This window comes from Diprion similis, chromosome 1 (assembly GCF_021155765.1).
Source record: "Diprion similis isolate iyDipSimi1 chromosome 1, iyDipSimi1.1, whole genome shotgun sequence".
Lineage (NCBI taxonomy): Eukaryota > Metazoa > Arthropoda > Insecta > Hymenoptera > Diprionidae > Diprion > Diprion similis.
This window is the reverse complement of record NC_060105.1, coordinates 4,479,964-4,500,378: the sequence shown is the minus strand read 5'-3', so window position 1 is coordinate 4,500,378 and position 20,415 is coordinate 4,479,964. Positions and strand designations below refer to the sequence as shown.

At 34.2% G+C, this 20,415-nt stretch overlaps 1 protein-coding gene across 3 annotated transcripts in view; it reads right to left on the bottom strand.

The window, feature by feature from the left end:
- Window positions 1-1,938: 1,938 nt before the first annotated feature.
- LOC124404543 (tetraspanin-5) overlaps window positions 1,939-20,415 on the bottom strand; it is an 87,202-nt gene continuing 68,725 nt past the window's right edge. The window contains exons 2-10 of one of the 3 annotated variants that reach the window (XM_046878780.1): window positions 18,977-19,097; window positions 12,456-12,529; window positions 10,697-10,771; window positions 9,821-9,919; window positions 8,655-8,783; window positions 8,281-8,331; window positions 6,529-6,639; window positions 4,653-4,769; window positions 1,939-3,871 (exon numbers count right to left, since the gene is read on the bottom strand). In XM_046878780.1, coding sequence (XP_046734736.1) covers window positions 3,803-3,871; window positions 4,653-4,769; window positions 6,529-6,639; window positions 8,281-8,331; window positions 8,655-8,783; window positions 9,821-9,919; window positions 10,697-10,771; window positions 12,456-12,529; window positions 18,977-19,097 — 846 coding nt within the window. In that variant the 3' untranslated portion in view covers window positions 1,939-3,802. The remainder of the gene's footprint in view (window positions 3,872-4,652; window positions 4,770-6,528; window positions 6,640-8,280; window positions 8,332-8,654; window positions 8,784-9,820; window positions 9,920-10,696; window positions 10,772-12,455; window positions 12,530-18,976; window positions 19,098-20,415) is intronic. The other 2 variants (XM_046878773.1, XM_046878766.1) reach the window with 2 other exon arrangements.

Below are 20,415 nucleotides of genomic sequence, written 5' to 3'. Positions count from 1 at the left end.
GTATGTACCTAAATAACTGTTGCTATAATGATTGAAAATCATTAATGAAGAAGGTCTATTGTACACGTGCAAAAAGATGAATTTTGCTCATCGCGCTGAATTCAGCTAGTAACAACGACGCAAATTGTAAATTATATAAATAAATAGGCAAATGAGTGAAAGTTCCATCAACATTTCTTCGCAGTTGACCAGGTTCAATGATTTTAGTTTAGTTCGATGGATTTTTGATGTAGTAAGTGAAGGAACGAAGCGAGGCAGAAAAAGAAATAAGGAAGTATAAAAGTAAAACATGATACAAAATGATAATGTTGGAAAATTTATTATTAAACGATAATAATTGAATTAAATTCTTCTCGTAATGCACAATCTTTTGTGCATACATCTATATATAACGTAAATATAGCGATTCTGCGCCAATTTGCGTATCTTTCATAATATTTCTATCGATATTATAGTTAAATGCAGTTGAAAAATAATATCCCAGGTATCGCCATTCTTACGTTACGTCTACAGGTCTCTAATTTTCATACAAATCTAAGAGGATCGTATAAAACTCTGTACAATTGTCAATTCGTGATATTGAAGAGTGGAAGGAAAAGAAAAAATTATAACTTGCCCGTATATTAACTAGAATATTAAATCATTGAGTATAAAATAAGTTGACTTCGATTCAACGATAATGTCATGTCTCAGTATTGCATTATATTAAGGATAAAAGAAGAAGAAAAATAAAATCAATGATAAATCAACTTCACTTTTCTCCTCGAATTAATTCTTACTTAATAAACTAAAATCTTTGTCACATGATCCACATGTCCTTCACCATGCGAGTCTCTATATACCGTTCATACGTTATTCATATTTATTCTAACGTAATAGATTGACGTATGCTTTGGTTCAGAATATTGGATCAGGCTGACAACTTAAATATTTCCAAAGTTACGTACAACACACGTTTCTTACTCTTTTAATAGATAATACAAAACCTTATAAATGGAATGGCGTCAATTACAGAAGGAAAATAAAAGAAACTGATAATCGATTAAATACAATTAAACAAGAGAGAGGGAAAGAGAGAGAGAGAGTAAGAGGCTAGATCAGAAAGGAACAATAGTGAAAAATACAAGCATTTACAATTGAGTCTTAACAACAAATCGCCATCATTATGTATGAAAGTGTCTTCTGGTTCTAAAGATCACACTTCTTTCGATCCTGTATAACATTATAATGAAAAAAATCCACGCACATTCTAAAAATATTGTTGGAAACTGATACTATTACGAAAATTTCACAATGGCTACATTCGTTCGGAAGATTTCATTTTATCTTAAATCAAAGTTATGCTAAGACTTAGTACTGACTTCTTAGATAATTTCTTGCAAAATAAATAGATAAACGATATGTCAAAAATGTACCTGCAATATTTCTTTATCGCGTGAAGAGAGATATTAGGAGCGAGAAGCCAAGCGTTGAAAAATAATGTCGATTTTCAACACTGTTATTAATATGTCTGTTATAGTGAATAGATAAATATACACGTTAATCATTACACTTTTCATAAATCTAACGATAGTAAAATAAATCCTATTTGAAGACTAGGCGTCTTAAAAATTCGACATTTATTAGTATGTGTACATATCTATCTATCATAGGTATACGTATATATGCATAACAGTATATATATACATTATACGCATAACACGTAATGTTTTATATTGAAAAATATCGAGTTTTGCGACGACGACATATATCAAGTTATTTCCCCCAACTCTCTCTTGCGTTTATGGTCAATCATAGGATTTATAGACATAATAATAATGTATATAACCTTAGAAATAAAACGTGTATGCACGTATAATGATCATATCTAGCCTAACTAAGCAGCCTCTACTAAATACTAACAAAGGTGTAGGCATTGGCTAGAATAATGAATTTTTGTTAAATTGTATTTTTACCAAAATATTTTCCTTTCTCGGTACTTGAAACCGATATTAATAGTCTGTGGCTATAAAATACATTATCCTTGCGATTTCGCTCCAATTTTAAAACAATCGGCCATTAATATCATCGTAGCTGTACATACATATCTAAATGGAACACTGAATTGATTATCGAGGAGTATCCCAGGTGGATTCAATAAGAAAACGTAAGTTTCAAAACAGACGAGTAAAAGAAATAATTTGCTAATTTGGCTGAGCTTACTTAATGTATGTTCTTTCAACTTACGCAGGCACGTATACAAATTGAACATAAAGAAAAGTAAAATTTTGTTTAAAAATGTTCACCGTCAACAAAACCAAGGTGTAGCGGTTCGTATTCTACATTGTAACCGTGTGTTTTCATTAATCCTCGATGTTGGATACCCCGTTAATTTGAAAGTTTCAGTTAGAAAAATAACAATAACAATAATTATTACTCGAGAGTTTGAATAACGAGAATTCGGGAATACCGTGAAAGAAAAAAATTAAATAAAAGTCTTGGAAAGAAACAAGTGCAGCGTCCGATAAGTGAATCGTAATTTATAACTCCAGTATTCCCCAATTCTTTTTCTTCTCTCACGAGAATGAGGATTTAGTTTGAAAAAGAGATACTATATAATAATACGTTTCAGGAATGTATAACGTTTTTAAGTATATGTTAATCGTTTAACATTCTACAAGTAAAAAAGTTCAAGCAACAGTCCACTTAAAAATATAATATAATATAAAATATCACTTTTATTTTTGTTCTTCTTTTTTACATCATCTCATACACATATTTTCCCTTAGTGTCGAACAAGAACAAGCTTTTCGCTCTTCGCTCGTCGTTGAAGGCTTTAAAAAGAAGAAATTAAAAAATTAAAACAAGACATTCCAATTCTACAAACGACTGCAAGAAAATTTGGAACGGATTTTAGTCGCCGTTACTCGCGGGCAAGAAAATGAACGGTTGAACAACCTGATCAAAAAGCTTGATTAAGTTCGACGCGCGCCTGACATGATTCTTCTCTTCCAACTACCGAAGGCTTCAGGGTAAAATTGAGAAAATGACGCGAGATGGCCTGAAATATAAAGCTCGGACGGATCGAGCCAATTCTGCGGCGGAGGTGGCCAATTCCTCCCCGCGCCCCCACGGCGCACGTTGATTTTAAAATTACTCGAAGAATACACGACAATAACTGCACGAAAGTCTCGCTAAACGTTGCAGAATCACGATTAAATTAAACCGATGTGGACCTCGACTAGATCAGCATTCGGTTTTATTTTTTAATTATTTTAACACCGTTCGACGGATGAAATCTCGAGGTGAGATTTACCGTGATATGAAAATGGTAAATCCAATCTTAAGATTGAAAAATTGAAAATTGTTAACGGAATTAAAAAATTTTGTCACTCCTTTTAAACTAGTCAATTTGTTTAGCATTTTTTTTTTTTTTTTGTCTCAACATTTCAATCCTTAGATCTTTCTACTTGATCTCTTGAAAAATTCTACACGGACAAATGTTTCGTTAACTATGAATCATGATGTGAATGTCTCTTGTTAAAAGTTTTTTTTTCAACTTTTGTCTACGTGTAGCAGAAGATCCTTGTCGAGGATTGATCATCGGTCCGCAATTTTTATAACACAGTTGTTGAATCGTCGTTTCATTTTGTTGTTTACTTTTGTGTCACTGTCTCTATCTTCTTCGTGTTATTCTTATTCTTCTCTTGGTAATCTTCTGTTCTGAGATTTTGTAGAGTGTAGTAATAATCAATCAACGTGAACGACCAGCGTGCTGCCTGATACAGGCGAGCTGCTAGACTGCCGTGGGGGCCCTTGATTGTCAATGCCATTTAGCCTTCTGGGCAAATATGTCCGCCCGTAGATTTTGCGCGAAACAGATGCCCAGTATCTGAAAAATGATAAAAAGTGGGTGAGATTTAGAGGCGAAATAAAATATAGGGGTGGTAGTCTGAATTTGTTGGGAAATATGTACGAACGGATCCTTGATTTCTTACACGTAACGACAATATGTACAGTGACAACGTGCGCATGTTGAAAAGCGAGTACGTACACAATATGGAATAAATAAATGAATAAATAAATAAACAAATGACATTCCTGCGACTGCATGTTCATCTGCAAGACATCACAAGATGATGTTTTAAATGATCGATATCTTACCTTAAATCACGGAAGCGTCGATTGGAATCTCCCCGCTTAAAACTACAACGATTGCCTTATGATTAAAGAGAGAAAGAAACATTAAAGAGAGAGAGAGAGAGAAAAGTTTGATTTAAATTAATGCATATTAATCCACAATTTCACCAATTTCCAACGATTCATAAAATCATGAGTATACTTTTCTAGAAATTATCTTTGTATCTCGATATTTTGTAAGAAGAAATAAGCAAATAACAAATCGACACAGAATGAGCGACGCGCTTATTGAGCGGGAAAATTTATAATAAAATAATAAAAAGAAGAGGACAAATCCGTGAGTTTTGCGGGTGGAGGCCTGGAATGATTTTAAATATCTAAGTCAAGGTGAAAGAGTCGCGTGTATCTCGGGCGATACATCGAGATCAGATAAGAATAAAATGTGGGTAAAATTCGATATTCATGGATAAAGACGAGGGGAGGTAAGAGGCTGCGGTGCAGCTTCGCGGAGATCAAGATTGGGCCCATCGTACCTGAGCGAAAGCCGTGCAAACAGCACTGCTGGCAATGGCAAGTAGATTCCTCTCCATCCATTCTTCGCCAGCCAGAACGCATCCTTTATCATTGATCACCTTGGTTACGTCAAAATTCTGAAAAAACAAACATTCGAAGCTTCTTAATTCTTACCAAAAGCTGCAGGATTAGTTGTTGTGTTGTTAGTAGTCCAAAGGATCTGCGATTCCTCGGCGTTGAGCGGGGACTGAAAATTTTATACCGAGACAACTGGATCTCCGTTTGTGTTTAATCGTAAAACACACAAATCAGGGATCTTACAGTTATACTGTTTTAACGGTAAAGAATTCCAACCCGGAAGTCGGAGTTGAATGATGGAAAAAAAAGGGAAAAATGCAGATCCTAAGATCGTAAAAGAGATACGATCTTAAAACGTTGTGAAATTTTATAACAACCGCAATTACATTAATGATCTCATAATTACAAATGCCTACACACTTTTGTCTGTGATATTTTAAATGCCGTATTTAATTACCTCCTCGAAGTGTACGATAGTTACAAATTAATTAACAATATCAGATTTTTCATCCCAAGTAGTAAGAAGCGAGATAAAGAAATTAATGTTCAAGGTGCAGAATAACGCTCTTCAAATTCTACCCTCCTTAGCACATGTGGGTGAAATATGCAACGTTCAACAACGGCGCGGGCTCTTAATCGCAGGCTTTGCTAAATAGATAGTTCTAAGTGGGCTCAATAATTCACCGATTAAACGAACCTGCTGCAGGATTAGATTAACGGCAGGTAATTTACAGCTCGCATGGTTTTACCTCCCACAGCAGTGCCATGAGGTTACAGGTCTGTCGATTCTATTTCACCATCGATGTAGGTAAAAGTTCCTCCTCGTACTTCGCACGAAAGATTGAAGGTGAAACGTTTTTTTTTTTTTTCTTTCTTTTTTACCCACTTTGAAAATTCCACTGTAAAAGTGTAAATTTCGCCACTTGTTTACAACAATGATTACTTAATACTTACCCAGTAAATTCCAACGATTTTACTTTACCGTCTTAAATATTGTACAATTAATAGACGAATGTTTCAAATATTTATACACATATAACAGCTGTACGCGGGCATAAATTAAACTGACATATGGTAGAAAAATCTTTATGAAATTATACATGTATGCGCATGCGAGAAATTTTTTTTTTTTTTTTTTTTATATACGTGTAATGGACACACATGACGTGCATTTTATGTACGAAAAGTTGCGTTAGGAGATAAATGTTATAATACGTCTTGCCAGAAGGTGTTAAGAAAAAAGAAAACAAAACGTTTATCATTTCCAATAGACAAGCAGTTAATAATTAGAAAAATTATATTTTGTACCTATCGATCGCTGCATGCATTAAAACATCAATTTCTCACCTTCCGTGTGTGGGTTTTAAAAATAAAATCATCAATACGCGACATCTGATGGTAATAAAATGAATTCGGAGTTCAGAATTTTCACATGAGTTAGGAAATGTATTAAAAAATGTCTATAAAGCGTCAGTTTTTCAAAGTGAACAAGTAAATTTGATTTTCAACTCACATCGCGCGGAGGATCGTAATAAACTAGATTAAAATCTACGTTTACCCGAACGAATACCCGGAAGAAATGAAATCCCTGCACGAGTCGAAACATACAATTTGAATAATCTCGTAATCGTGACTGAAATGTAACCGACAAAAAAAAAATAGTTAAAAAGAAAAAAAATAGTAACATTTCATTGATATCCGACCAAAGGCGAGAGACTCGATTGAAGTAAAAGCAAAACGGAAAACCACTCAACACGTGCATAAAGAAGGGGAGAGAAAAATGTTCAGGCATAGATGTTAGGGGTGATTGTCGGGTACCTGGAGGACCATAACACCAACGGCGGCGCCGGCAACGGGGACGAGGTTCAACTCGACCCACTCTTCGCCGGCCCTTAGGCACCCTCTTTCAAAGATACTTCTTTCCCCTGGCTGCACACCCCAGGAGAAAGAAAGACAACAATGCTTTGTTAGTATAAATAGAGTTGAAAGCATGCGGAGTCGCGCCTTTTTCAAACTCATCTCTCATTTTTCGAGATATATTTTTATTTTTTTCCACCTCATTTCCTCGATAAATAATTATATTATAGAGATTAGTGCGCTGTCCGATTGATCGATTAATCGTTTTATTCGATTAATCGATTAACCAATAGTTTCGATTCGATACCGATTGTTCTGCTGAATTATTGTAACGCGAAATTTCGGTTTATCGATTAATCGAAAACCGATAAATCAAAATCGTGGATTAATCGATTAATCGGAAGAAGGATAAAAAATATAATCGATACATATTATATGTGTATACAGATAATCTGTGCAGTGTTCTTCGGGAGGCGGACGGTTAAGAAATCACGAGTATGATAATGACGATGACGAAGCAATATAAAAAAAAAAAAAAAAAATACACACATATATATATATATATATATGATGTGCAATTACACTCGAGGTATTATTAGGACGAAATATAATTGGTGTATAGATACGCGCGTGTATGTATAATACAGTGTAAAAGGACCTCAACCGAGAGTGGTACGATAATTTCTCGTCTCTGCTCGCTCGTTTTCCGTCTAATTAGGTTCCCGTTCGCATCCTGACCTGATTTGCAACCCCCCCCCCCCCCCCCCCCCCCCTCCCAAGCCCCTCTTTTGTGGCTTATAATTACCGACGTCCCCGACGACGGAGGCTTGAACTCGGTGTTGAAAACAACGCTTGGACTTCTCAACGTTATCTCGCATATCGATGGTGAGATTAATTCTTTCAATAGGTTTAAATACTAAAAACTCGACGAATGAAAATGTGTCTTGAATTTTTTCTCATCTACGATAGATCTTTCTGAAATTATGTTTTTTCCGTTTTTTTTTTCAGTTTCGTTTTTCAAAACTTTTTCACTGAATATTATGTTATGCGTTGTTATTTAGTTTTTTGTTTGTAGTTATACTATAAGTTTATTGGATTTGTGAGTATGTATAAGGAATTTTGAATTGACTCCCGTTGATAGTATAAATTTTCTCAAGTATTATTCACTTATTTATTTATCTATTTATTTTTGTAACATACTGATTATCCAAATTGAGCTGTACGGGGCAAAAATGTTTCTTCTAACTTTTTGCTCGGAAAATATATGAGGATAGAAAAAAAGGAAATACAAAAGTTTACATAATTTCACCATTTCCGATCCTATCATAAGTATGAATTCTTTGAATAAATCTTTATCGAAAAAACCAAAGTTTCGTGATTCATTGATTTTTTTCACTTTTAGCATATTCTGCATAATTCTCAAGTGTTTCGGTTACCAGGTTTCCTTTTCTTTTCTTTTTTCTTTTGGATAAACTTATTTCTACACCGAACTCTTCGACGAAATTTTCAGGAAACTAGATAAAGTTTCCTGAAAATATATATACCAAAGAAGATGAAGATAGAGAGATAGAAATGGAGAAAACTTCCCACCAGGGAAGACCGTCGTAATTAAATATGGACTGCATAATTCTTACACGTTAAATATACTACACTATACTTCATAACTATCTGGTAAAAATGATAAGGATCGATTTATCAAAACCGAATACTTACATAGCCGGGCTTTCGCACGTCGTATCCACACTGTTTGTTCTTGATAATCTCCTGAAAAGTATTCAACACGATTAGATAGATAAAAAAAAAAAGTTACCAGCAAAAAATCTGTCGGTTAAAAAATCCAAAAATCAAAATCGATACGGATCTATTTTAAGCAGCTATCTCAAGCCATCGAGATCATCGCTTTTCGAGAGACTTTCAATCAGCCAGAGAGATAAATATCGTAGATATAGGTATAATAATAATAATAACAATAATAATACGAGTACAAGGAAACAAGTAATAATACGTATACAAGGAAAGTAAAGTTCATTATATGTATATACCTATTATACAATGAAAATTAATGATACGGAATGAAATAATCTTACGTTTGGTTTTCGCTTGCAGCAGCTAAAAGGCACACCGCATGCTTCTCTCGACCCAATCTCACTCGACGAGCAGTTGAAGTAGTTGTTTCGGTCCCAGTCCTTGGGGCCCTCGATTCCGCAACACTGCAACTGTGAAACGAAACCCTCAACGATCAATATACCCCCTGGGTTAGAATTCGAATTTCGGATAAGGGTGGAAAACGGGAAAAGGATAGCAGAGAAAGAAATATAAATTATTTCGAAACAAGATACAGACATATATATATATATATATATATATATATATATATATTATACACATATTCCACAGTAATTATAAGGACACGAAGAAAAATAGGAAGAAAAAAATTAAAATTCAGAATAAACTGAATCGTTTATAAGCACGAAGAGGTTAAATAGTGCAAAATGTAAAACCGATGTAAAATAAACTATCGATATACGAGCTGATATCTACTGTTTTTTCTTTTTATAAAACTGGCGATATTTTTGATTTTATCATTCGTCAAAGAAATGATAAAATCTGAAATTATCTACAAAGAAATAAAACTACTTTGTGGGTGTAATATAGTAACTAATGTTGGGGAAAATAGGGATATTTTCTGGTATTAATTAATTTAAGGCCAGATATTAAGGTGGCGCGAAACAGGCTTGATTGCTGCAGTATATATACATATATATACCGCCCTATATATATACATAGGCATGCATAAGAGTCGGGAATTCGGAGAGCTATCGCCGTGAGAGAATCTCGACTGCGTAGTAAAGTCACCCAAGTTTCATTAAACCTCAATATTTCACGGTCGGTGGAAGCCCGACCCGTGTAACCACTCCTTGCCTAATTTACTCCCCAAACCCTACTTTTTGGCATCCGTATACTTGCCTACTTTGCAGCAGCCCTCAAACCTCTGGAAGCATCTAAATATCTTTTTCTTCGTTAATAGCAACACAATTTTCCTCGAGCAGAGCTTGTCGTGTTTTACAATTAAATCATTTTCGTAATAAGTATCGAATTAATTAGGTTCCTTCGAAACTCTATTATATAATCAATAACATAACGCGGAACGGATTTTTTCTTCGAATCAACGTGGAAAAACTGTGAAAAGAAGAAGAAGAAGAAAAAAAAAAGAAATATTTTATCGACCAGTAATAGTTTAATCGGAATTTACCCAGTCCTCCTGGATCCAATCGATCAGATTCTGTTGATCAGGATCTTCTCTGTAGTGGATTATGAAAGCTTGAAATCCACCCGTGGCCTGTGACTTGATCTGTAAACGTGAAACAGATGAATCTGAATTAGACAGAATGAATATATGTGCGTATGTAAAATATGCTCAACAGATGAAACAGAATTTGATAAAAAAAAAAAAAAAATCAAAATCCCAGATAGCCGATCAATTTTCTTCCGACGTCTGAATTTCACGAGCTTTCCACCGCGCTATTCCATCGGCTTTTATACACACGAATTTCGCGTACGCGTAATACTTGTTTTTCACCTCATTTCGTCATTCTCTCGATTGGAAATTTCGAGGACCAGCATTTTTATTAATTTTACGAACATCTTATTAATTCTCCCGTTTCCGATCGTTGAACGGGGAGAATCTCGTGCTGAAATTATTGTGTACACCCTTCGTGATAAAATTATATTCAAAATTTCTAAACGATGAGAGACGAATGAACGAATGAATGAAAGAAAGAGATAAAAGAAAATCATCCTAAGATACGTCCATACGTAAAAAAAAAAAAAATAACAAGAAAATCGTTTCAGAGTCTCGAAGTATTACATTTTCTTTTCTTTTCTTTCCATTTTTTTGTTTGTTTTTTCAATCAAACTTCAATATCGCACGATTCGTCGGAACAGAAAACGCGTTCTGTCAAAATTGTATTTATATGATTGAACTTTTGAATGACAGCTGTTACATAAATTCTGGAGTAGATTATAGGTATATATAGTACATTATACGTATATAAATACATAACGTAGATCGTAGAAGTCAGTGGAATAGCGGGTGTGAAAAATTGACATAAAAAAAAATGAGACTCACCCAATCTTTAAAGACGAATCCCAATATGCCAGCTGTCATTTCCGACAGAAGTAACAGCGCCAAAAATACCGCATACTGAAACAGAGATTACATAAATATGTGATTTTCTTTTAGTTCGTTGCTGTTGTCAAAATTTAAGAACGTGCAGATGAATTCAACTTTTGCGACTATTGTAGAAAATATTTATTCAAGGTTGTGTTTAACGGGCTGAAAAATATATCGTGAAAATCCATCGTTGATAGAGTAAGAAAATACACACAAATACCTGCAGCAGTCGCATAAATTTGCAAAAAAGATTTTTCTCTTTTATATCTATTGCCCGATAAAAATATTTCGACCATGTATTTCGACATGTTAAATACATCACGAGATCGATTCGCATTATTTCGTCCTTCATCGTCAGACCCACGATTCTATTATACCACATAATAATTTACCGAGCGCTGCGATCGGTGGAAATATTGGCGAATTTGGACAGCGTTTGGAAAATTTTTAAAATTGCAATTGAAGGCCAAATAACTGTTAAAATTAGTGAATTAATGAACATGCGAATTAGAAGTTGACGATTCGAGGAACTCTAGTAGAGTTTTTAAACAACAATTAGGCTTAACTTGAAGCCCCTGAATCGTTGAAAGAAATCAAATCATTTGTTCACATAACAGAAAATAATCCTGCAAATGATTGATTGAATCTTTATTATTCAGTTTTGAATCCATGATATCCGCACATTTCCAATTCCGTCCGTTACGCATATAATTCGTTATACGTGGTTTAGATTATATTTAAAAAAAAAAGAGGTGAAAACTGGAGTGCTTTTCAGAATTAAAATTCTCTTTCTATCAAGGTAATAAGAGGAAGAAAATAAAATAAATTCCTACGGCGAAGAGCTCGTTAAAAACGCGGATATATATATATATATATATACATATATATATACGTTTGGATAAAATTTATTCGCAGAATGCGATAACCCGCAGCATACATACATACTTTGATATTCCGGTTTGATCCTTAGGGACATAATTTGAGGATACGTATGTTAGGTAGGTACCTATATGTATAAGGAAACCAAGATAGCTACCCAGCTGAAAACCTAATATACATGCATGTATATATATATACTATATATGTATAAAGATTACATGTATCGCGCTGCTGTGCATAGGTAAGACTTTTTTAATAACGTCAGATAAGCCCGGGTATGTATAATACAAGTTATATATACACATATACCTACAGTATGTAGAGGAATAACGAGAAGGACAGTAACGTGAGAGAAAAGTAGTTGTAAGAAATGACGATACCGGGTTGTTCGGTAGTAAAGTTGATTGAAACGAGCCGCTGGCTCAAGTTTTTAACCCCCGTAAATCTGACCTCGCGGTTTATTAAACTTGAGGTTAAAAAAAATCCGACAATTACGCGATATTAACAGTTATATATAAATAAAAATGACATTACGATGAAATTTGAAAGAAACAAAACCAAAAAAAAAAAAAAAAAACAAATATCCGAATAGATCTCTGAAATCATTGTATGTATTGTTACGTACCTATAATTTTTAGTAATTTAAATTAATAAATATATGTAAATACATATTTTTTTAAATTAATTCAATAAGCATTATTCCAATGCCAATTGGATGGCATTTTTTGGAATGATCTTCTATATGTTTATTGATTAATATGTGAGCCCAAAACAAAGAAGATAAGTAGTATTGACAAAACTTATGAATATTATAGATGTGTATAATAATACTAACCGCAGCGAGTAAACAGGTGTTTTCCCTCAAGGCGCCAACGCATCCTGTGAATCCGATGATGAACGTCACTGTACCTGCAGAAAAAAAAAAAAAAGCACCAATCAAATAGTCTGAAATTATTTATAGATTATAATAATTATTTCATACCGCTTTGAATCAGTGGTTTTCTATGAATGATTTTTTCAAAATGACATTTTATTATCAATCAAATAAAATGCAACTCGTTATTTTGAAAAAGAAGAAAAACAATTAACAATTTCCGTCCTTGGATACCTAAGCTTTAATATTTATTAAATAAAGTGCTACAATTTTATATAATATTCTATATATTAATCGAATCTTTTGGCTTCTTCTTCTTCTTTTTTTTCTTCTTCTTCTTCTTCGAAAGAGAGATTCAATTACATATGTACTGTTTGAACGATTAGCAATCGACGTGGAAACGGGGTGAAAGTGAGTTCAGAATGATCCACCTCACGTGCACCAACGAAGAGACAAATCTATGCCGCAGAAATTAGGTAAATATGTAAGCGGAATACCACCCTCTGCAAACTGGATAATTCGTTTCCGGAGGATAATAATCCAAAACCCCTTGAACCTCTCCTTAATTCCTCTTATACGCTTACTATACATACATATATGTATGTTCATGTACGTATATATATATATATATTATAAAGGATGGTTTAATTACTGAGAACGTATCACGACATCCGCTCTCTGTCGTGTCATATAATATTATACGTGCGGCGTTATGAAAATTCCCCGCAGATTTCTGCCACTTTCATTCATACTATCACGTACGTATGTGTTATATATACATATATATATGTACTTATGTATACTACATATACACATGTATATATGTATATATATATATACGAAAACAAAGCTTTACCGCTCTCGACTACTTCTAAAGTGATTCGGAACTGTTGGTCATTGCGGCATGAAAAATGTTTCCGAGCGTGAAGAGAGGAATAACGATTTTTTACCGCAATTTCGTTTTACATTTATAAGTTGTTGTTGTTGTTTTTTTTTTTTTTAATTTTTTTTTTTTTTAAATTTCATTTTATTCTCTCTCTCTTTTTCTCTTTAGCTCTTTCGCGCTGTACGAAATATCAACGGAACCGTATAAGGTGGTGTATCAAGACGTATATACATAGATATAATGTGTGGGAGGAAAATCGATACGCCATTTTTCTGAACAACGCAATATAATCGGGGCAACACCAAACCCTTATATATATATATATATATATATATATATATATATATATGTGTGTGTGTGTATGTATGGATGTATATATATCATAGTGATATAGCTACTTTTGTGACGAAAATATTTCCACCCGGGCGAATAAAAATTCAGTGACGTATTAGAATGTTATACTGACAAGAAAAAAAAAAAACATTCTTCCAGCCAACCTCGCGGTGAAAATCTCATATTATAGAATATCTATGATCCTAATATATATATGTATAATACCGGTCTAGAAATTTCTCAAAGGAAGAATAGAAGTTTTGAGTGTTTTCTGGAGAATTCTCAGACCGTTTAAACAATATCTAAGTTGATGAAAAAAAGAAAAAAAAAAGAACAATTTCAATTTTTTCCTTGATACAATAATATATAAGTAATAACTTTACACGGTTACTTAATCAGCTTATATATAGCGAAGATCTCTCTCTTTGACAATTTACCGTACATAATGTACGTTGTACAGAAATTTCATTGGAAAACTATTGAAACGGTAAACGTAAATGAAACGCAACGAGACATGCATGTTACTCACGTGAAATGAACTATAACAATAAAAGTATACGCAGCATCCTTTTCACTTTGACGATGAAAGTTCGGATTTAATATCGTTGAATAAATTACAGTACTCGCGTTAACGTAACGACCTCTGACTGCACAAACAAATCTCTCCATTTCGGTGAGAATAACAATTCTGCACGCACCCACGTACCTCTGTACATTGCACACTAGACTTATCACGTTGCAGACGAGGTTGTAGGTATATGACACATTATGTGCGAGGTAGGAATAAATCAGGATAATAATATACTGCGGGGGGGGGGGGGGGGGGGGGGGGCAAAACGGTGTACATAAGGAAATACTAACTTTTCGAAGACTCAAATACGCTAAATCATTGTTCTTATTTTTTCAATTGTAACCAAAGAAAATAAAAATGATTTTCAGATGTCAGGGGTAAAGAAGATATTTTTTTTTTTTTGAGAATTTCTGAAAATTCAAATTAATGTTCAATAATGGTAAAAAAAAAAATTCATTTTTGACTATTGAGAAAAGGTTTTGAAAGACGAAATTTTTTTACTATAAAAAGTTAAGGGTACTCCGTTTTACTCGCCCCTCCCCTACAATTTTAGATAAATGTTTACCACATTCTTCATAGGAATTCTTAAACCAGCCACAAAAACGTTTCCACGTTCTTCATAGAAATATATGGGTACTTGAACGCGTCTGGCGACAAAATTTCTTCAATCTACATGAAATCTGGTTTATAGAGTGAACGATCCGTGACTAGGTATTCAATCTCCATACCTGCCTCACGTTTACATGTGTATATCACATACATACATTGTAACTCGCTACCTGCGTTACGGAAGAAAATGTGGGATCGTTGAGCTTTAAGGAACTGATTCAAGGGGACGAATAAATAAAGCTGGGAAAAAGGCTTTTATACCGATATATGTTTCTCGGTCTAACAAGTAAAAAACTCAGTTTTGTAAGTCAGAAACAAGACTGTTTTTACAATAACGCTGGTTGACGCAGCAGCAACCTTATTCATTTTGTATGACAGAAGAACTCTCAAGCTTTTTTTTATCCATGTCGACTTCTAGATCTTTGGAAGAAGGGTAAAACGGGAGATTTTACCCTTTGTTACAATATTGTGTAATGATCAGCTCCCTCTGTTCCTGAGCTAGTTACACTCGCCAAACCAGCGATGATGAATTCCACGTGTGTCGGATTAGGTCTGATGGACGGAATGGGCGAATGAAATGTAAATTTGGGTTAGCTGGTGTACCTGCCTAATTTACTTTACGAAAGAATGGACGGAGGAATAGATAGATTAGATCGGAGAAATTCGAACTGCACAATTAACTATGAGAATGGAACACTCTAAAAACAACGTCGACACTCCTGGGATTATTAAATCGGCACTTGAACGCCTATAGGTATAACTTTTCGGAGAATCGGGTATACGCTTTATATACTATGGTGTTTTCTCCCCATCGGTGAATTGCACGCACGGCGGTATCGACGTGATCTAATTAATGCTAAGAACATGATACGACCGGCGGCATCGCCGATGGATGGATGGATGGATGGATGGATGGATGGATGGATGCACCTACTGCCTCTGACAGTGATTAGAGAGAATGATGAGACGGATGAATGGGGCTCCCACGTATACCTGCTGTCTCGACGCTCTATTGTATAGACATAATATCGGCTAGCTGACCACGAGAAGCATATCTTGTTGCAGACATGCCATCCAGGATATCCAGCAGCGACGAGATGATTTCATGGTTACTGGAATTGCGCAGGGACCAATTTCAGAGAGTGATGACTTTTTCCTTCCTTCCTTCCTTCCTTTCTTCTATCTTTCTTTCTTTCTTTCTTTTTATCTGATTTTGCGACCTCGCGATACTGCAGAAATTGTCTTTTTTCAGGAGAATAAAGCCTCGCGACGTTATTGATCAAGATGATTCTGAATTATGCCCAAAGTATTGGATGTACATCGTATACCAAAAAAATGAAAAACAGAAGAAGAAGAAGAAGAAGAACTTTCTCATCACCGTGATGTAGTTTTAATAAAAATTATATCAACTAATTAGACCGAAATTTGGAATTGCTACTCTTTCATAGATAACTTCTTTCGGTTAAAATTTAACTAAAAGTATCACTATTAAATAATCAGCGTCTATAGTTACGAGTAAATTATTAATACAAAGCTAATTTTGAACAAAGTTTTGTGTTGAACAAATCTTTCAACTTCACCGTTTCTATAGTGGTAATTTATATACATAATATATACTTATATGTATACCTATATTAGGGTGAGCCAAAGAAAAGAAAAAACTAATTTTTTTTCTTTAGTTCTGATAAAGTTTCGCAAAGTTGATGAAAAATGTGATGTTTCATGTTTTTCAGCCATTATTTCGTGATGAAATATGAAAAAAAATTGTGGAAGTCATCATTTACCATTTGAGGTTGAACTTTAAGCTTGAATAACTTTTAAACGAGTATACTTGGCGAAAAATCACATTAGATCTTTTTCGTAGATCTTTCGATTTCCTACAAGAATATTTATTGATTTCGATAACACGAAAATTCGTTGGAACGCAATAAAATTACAAAAAAAAAAAAGAAGAATTCTCACGTGTTATTTAAATGGGAAATCCAAAATCACGAAAAGGCAACTCTCAATATTAATATTAAGAGCTTAAACTTCACCAGAATTTTTCTTTTTTCATCATCCTGAACGATATTTTCACAACTAAAAATAAAAATGATTTTTTTTTTCTTTTTGGTCCATCCTAAACTATATATATATATATATATATATTATATATAATATAAAGTAATAGGTAGACTTCAGAATCCGATTGTAAATCCTTGCGTGACATAGACGCGTAAATTAAAATCCGGCATATCACTCGGCTTGGAAGACAAGGATGGTAAATTAACCCCTAGCAGTAAAGAGAGATATTCTCGGTATAGGAAAGACAGACAGCTTGCGATAAAGCTCCGTGTAACATGTTTTATATATATACCTATATACATATACATATATACATATATACACGTGTGTATAACAGCATGTAAATGTAAAGCTGTTGGAAGTAAAATGTAGATTTTCTCTCGTTGGCACGTTCGCGGGTTGTTAAATCGAGCAGGAGTCGGACTCGATGTTAAGGAAGCCGTAAGGAAGCGCAAGTCCGCGCTTCATGAGATGGACGGTAATAGCCGCAGCTCGTTGCATGCAAGTGCAAGTGCAAGTGCAAGTGCAAGTGCAAGTGCAATGCACGATTACCCGGTACAATATATTAACACAAGAATGAATGGATCCGAAGTTGAAAAAAAAAAAAAAAAACGCCGCCATTTATCGAACATAAAAACGTCGCGTTGGAAATGAATTCTCTTTTTTTTTTTTTTTTTTTTATTCGTTATTTTTATTTATAATTTATTTATACCTGCGTATTTTTTTAACGGAGTGCAGAGTAAATCGCGTGTTTAAATCAGGTGCGCACTGCTCGCTGAGCGATAAGAGGAAGCAAAAAGCGTCGCCAAGTCGAGTTTTCAGTCGAGTCTTCTCGGTAGTGAAAAATACACGCAGGCACTGTATACTGATTGTAAGAAAAGTGTTCATAGAGGCATGGAAATTCGCGTTGGTATTCCTCGCGTAAGTTTATACGAAAATATTCAGGCACATATGCAATATGTATGTATGTATGTATGTATGTATGTATGTATGTATGCACATAACACGGTGAATAGGGGAAAATTTCTTAGCTACTGCACGTAATCAGGGGAGATAAAAGTAAATAAACTGCGAGTAAAGAAAGAGGAGAAGGAAAATATGAAAGAATAGCTATTGAGTATACAAATGAATTTATTTCTCACGTGTAGAAAATACTCAACTTAATTCGGACATGTTTTAAGAAAGAAGCGCCAGACAAAAACAAAAAAAAAAAAAAAACAAAGAAACGCGAATATACTATCTAGAAACAAAAATCTCTCGCCCTTTTTTTACTACTTGAGGATGGAAAAAGCTTTCGCTGTTACTTTTTCACCGAGTTACGTGTACGTAGGTCGAGACGAGGGCCAACGAAAAACGAAATAAAACGAAAGAGGACTTAAAGAAATTAAGAACCTGTTAAAAATCCACATTTTTTCATCGAAGTCAAAATTAAAGGATTCAAATTACTTGTATTGCAGGATATAAAAAAAAAAATCCTGCACAACATTTTAACCATACTTGCTTTAGAATAGTTCTAAGGACTCTCCAGAGTTTCTCGTTTCTACGAAGCTATCCTTACACGCGTGTGTGTTTATACATATGTATATATAAAAAGAAAATCTCGATATCTCACGAGCAGCGGGTGATTTAGATTCGAGTAACACGCGATCTACCTCATCATAGAATTAAAGGAGAAATTCACCGTTAAATTTTCGCGTATTCGTACAAAATCTATTGTCAGCTATCAATTAGCCAGATTTGATTTCATACGAACGTAGAATTTTTAGCCAGAAGAAAAAATATATGAAAAAAAAAAAAAAAAATTGTTCCAACAAGATACGTTATATAATTTTTTTTTTCTTTTCTTCCGACACACCGAGATCGTGTAGTAACAATTAGCAACAATTATTGTCGAGATTAATTTGAACTACAATTGTAGTAATAATTAAATCATATAACTCTTATACATTATCAAATTATTATATTATATTTTTCAAGGGTTAAAATTAAAGAGTTGTATATATATATATATATACTCACCGATTAGTATCAAAATGAACGCCGGATCAAGTGCGACGTTCGTAAGTCGAGACAAGTTGTTGAAAGTATCCTTTTCCGTCCAGGCCCAAACCCCGACTGCCATGATGCCGAGGCCAAGGAGCTGAAAGGAGAAAAGATGCACGAGACGCGATTAGTTTTCACGATATTCAATATTCCTTTTTGAAATTTTTCACACACGATTCAATTTTTTACATATTTTTTATCTTTCATATCACAGTTTGTTAATCATCGGAAACAATTACGATTAAAATTATAATTGACAGTCGGATAATAAAAAAACTAGTATCCACTCATATATTGCTGGCATGATTAATTGTCGCTTAGTCGAACGACCCTATCATGGATAGATTGAACAGGAAAACGGTGAGGGGGGGGGGGGGGGGAGGGGCGCCGCGTCCTGCAACTGCAACATTTCGGCTGACCAAGCATGACGACAATTAATTTCAGATAATGAGGGATACCCAATGATTCTGCTCACTCGAACGTGACATTTCTATTATTCCGTTATATTGGGTCAGTGAGAGAACGCTGAACCCCATGTACCTACATATATAGGTATATCATATATAGCTTATAATATGTATATACATCTGTAAGCATCACATCTGTAGGTTAATTATACATGTGAATGTAAAAATTAATACGTTTGCTATGAAAATGATAATATTAAGAGAAATATTTACAAATCCATTTTATGTAGAAACTATTGAAATATATATACGATGAGTGTCCATGTCAGAGGATTGGTTAAAATCGAGTCAATTAATCGGTTTAACCATTTGATAGAAATAATATTAACGATTCGCTGCAAGTTGATGAAATTAATTCGATTAATTAATTTATTATCTATCGCTTTGACATTGTCAAATATTGCCGATAATTTTTTCACTCATCTTATTTTTCATTTTCTCGCTATTATATGTATAAGCTATTTGGCAATATTGCGAGACAAGTTTCTTTGTCGCTTATTCTATGCGTCGCGTTTTTCGAATGCAAATGATAAAATAATATGATGGAGAAGAAGTCCGTGACTTCGAGTGAATGTTTCGTATAAGATTTATAGACAAGATAGCCAAGGTGTAATCCGGGTTTAAAATTTTAATCGCTGCGGCTGTGTAATCAGCTGCCCAACAAGGAGCAAGAAGGCTTATGTCGGCTAACCCTTGAATCCCCCTGGATGAACACTTTCCTCCAACGTACATTATACAATCCAGTATCAAAATTAGGCCCGATTTGTTGCTCGGTGAAAATATTCACGATGAACGCGTTTAAAAGAAAAATAATTTGCGATTTCCACCATGACACCTCGTAAAATTTTTTTTCAGGTGAAAGGAAAGGTTCTGTGAAAAAATCAGCGTCTACGTTATGCGGAAGATCTTAAGATATTTAATGTGCGAATAAAAAAATTGTATGATAAC